Genomic DNA, 2,236 nt, shown 5'->3' on the forward strand with positions numbered 1-2,236 from the left:
GTGAGCTAATCTGGTGCGAGAGACAGTGACGCGCACACATTTTCCCCGCTTTTTCTCCGAGCCCAAGAAGCAGCGGCGGCCCTTCCGTTTTCCCGGCCGACGCGACGCGCGCAGCACGCTTCCGGCTTCTCGTCCTCTCCCCCTCCCACCCTCGGAGTCAGTACAGGTCGCCTCCCCCAACAAACCCGATCCCTCATCAAACAGACGGCGCGCAACCAGACAAATCCCCGTTAGCCGGCACCAGCAGCCGCGCCACTGCCCACCCCCACCCCCACCCCCACGCGAGCCATGCGTCCGGCCGGCGGCGGCAGCAGCCTCCCGGCCCAGCCTGGGCCGGGCACGCCGGGCCGCCCGCGCCGCCGCCCGGATCTCACCCTCCCGATGCCGCAGCGCCCGGACGTCTCCTCCTCCCTCGCCGTCCCGCTCCCGCTCCCTCCCCCGACCGCCGCTCCCCCCGGCGCCGGCCCCGCCCAGCCGCTCGTGGCCCCGCCCGCGCCCCCGCCCCCGCTCCACGAGCTGGAGCGCGTGCGCCGCGTGGGCAGCGGCGCGGGCGGCACCGTGTGGATGGTGCGGCACCGCGCCACGGGCCGGTGCTACGCGCTCAAGGTGCTCTACGGGAACCACGACGACACGGTGCGGCGGCAGATCGCGCGGGAGATCGCCATCCTGCGCACCGCCGAGCACCCTGCCGTCGTCCGCTGCCACGGCATGTATGAGCGCGGCGGCGAGCTGCAGATCCTGCTCGAGTACATGGACGGCGGCTCCCTCGACGGCCGCCGCATCGCCGACGAGCCCTTCCTCGCCCACGTGGCCCGGCAGGTGCTCTCGGGCATCGCGTACCTCCACCGGCGCCACATCGTGCACCGCGACATCAAGCCCTCCAACCTGCTCATCGACTCGTCGCGCCGCGTCAAGATCGCCGACTTCGGGGTGGGGCGGATCCTGAACCAGACCATGGACCCCTGCAACTCCTCCGTCGGCACCATCGCCTACATGAGCCCCGAGCGCATCAACACCGACATCAACGACGGCGCCTACGACGGCTACGCCGGCGACATCTGGAGCTTCGGCCTCAGCATCCTCGAGTTCTACCTCGGCAGGTTCCCCTTCGGCGAGAACCTCGGCCGGCAGGGCGACTGGGCCGCGCTCATGGTCGCCATCTGCTACTCGGACCCGCCCGAGCCGTCGCCCGCCACCGCCTCGCCCGAGTTCCGGGGATTCATCGCCTGCTGCCTGCAGAAGAACCCGGCCAACCGCCTCTCCGCCGCGCAGCTGCTGCAGCACCCCTTCGTCGCCTTGCCGCAGCCGCAGCCGCTCGCCGCCCCGCCGTCATCATGACCGCCGCGACCTCCCAACACGGATCTCGATCCACTTCTTGCACCACCGCGCTTCCAAATCCAGCATCAGGTGGAGGAACTGAGCTGCCGGGGGAATCCTGGAAGGTTCTCCCTGACCATTTCGGGTATTCTTCTCGTCCACCATCGTCTCATCAAATCATCCATCCATTGTTGTCGCTGCTGCTGCTGCTGCTCCAGTTAAGGTTCCCTTTTACTCTCCCGTTCCTGTGATGTTCGTTGCTACTTCCTGTTACGGCCTTGTAATAGCAAAAGCTGTGTGCACAAAAAGGATTTTGTACCGCAAGATTGGTCGAATATAGACACGATATCCATTCTGCCATTGCCTCCCGCTGCTGCAAACGAAATCCCGTTAAGAAATTTCATCTGTACATGTAGCACAGAAGCAGTGCCATCATATGATGATATGCTCCCCATCTTGCCAGGGACATGTTCCATTTATTTTATCTGTGTTTGCTTATTATACTACTTGCAAGTCGCCGTGGCTCGATGGAATTATTGGATTGGATTCTATAATCTACATATGCTGGTTGGATAGAGGGGAATCTTGAAATAGGAATCGGACCAACTTTGTTTTGTTTCTTTCTTTCAGTGTTGTAAAGTGATGAGGGAAAGGTGTTCCTGAACCTCCTCCCCCTTTTCTGTATCCTGTTCTTGTTTGCCTTCTCTTCATCCGGCCAAAGATGGTTTTTGTTTTGGCTACTGGCATGCCCATCATGGATTTCCATTCATGTTTACTTTTGTTCCACTTGGTGGTGAAAATGGATGCCAGGAGTGAATTTCCTTTGGAGTCAATGATCCTGGCTAGTTGACCTTTGTGATTAGTTTAACAGAGCGAGGATAAACCTTTCTGATTAGTTTAATCGGCCAGGATAAACCTT

The 2,236-nt window shown here is 61.2% G+C and overlaps 1 protein-coding gene across 1 annotated transcript; it reads left to right on the top strand.

Annotated features, from left to right (window-relative positions):
* Nucleotides 1-268: 268 nt before the first annotated feature.
* LOC123167304 (mitogen-activated protein kinase kinase 5-like) lies at nucleotides 269-1,981 on the top strand. Its single transcript, XM_044585152.1, has one exon. It carries the CDS (start codon nucleotides 289-291, stop codon nucleotides 1,336-1,338), a length of 1,050 nt encoding a protein of 349 aa, XP_044441087.1. The 5' UTR covers nucleotides 269-288; the 3' UTR covers nucleotides 1,339-1,981.
* Nucleotides 1,982-2,236: the final 255 nt, after the last annotated feature.

Source organism: Triticum aestivum, chromosome 7D (genome assembly GCF_018294505.1).
Source record: "Triticum aestivum cultivar Chinese Spring chromosome 7D, IWGSC CS RefSeq v2.1, whole genome shotgun sequence".
In the NCBI taxonomy this organism is placed as follows: Eukaryota; Viridiplantae; Streptophyta; class Magnoliopsida; order Poales; family Poaceae; genus Triticum; species Triticum aestivum.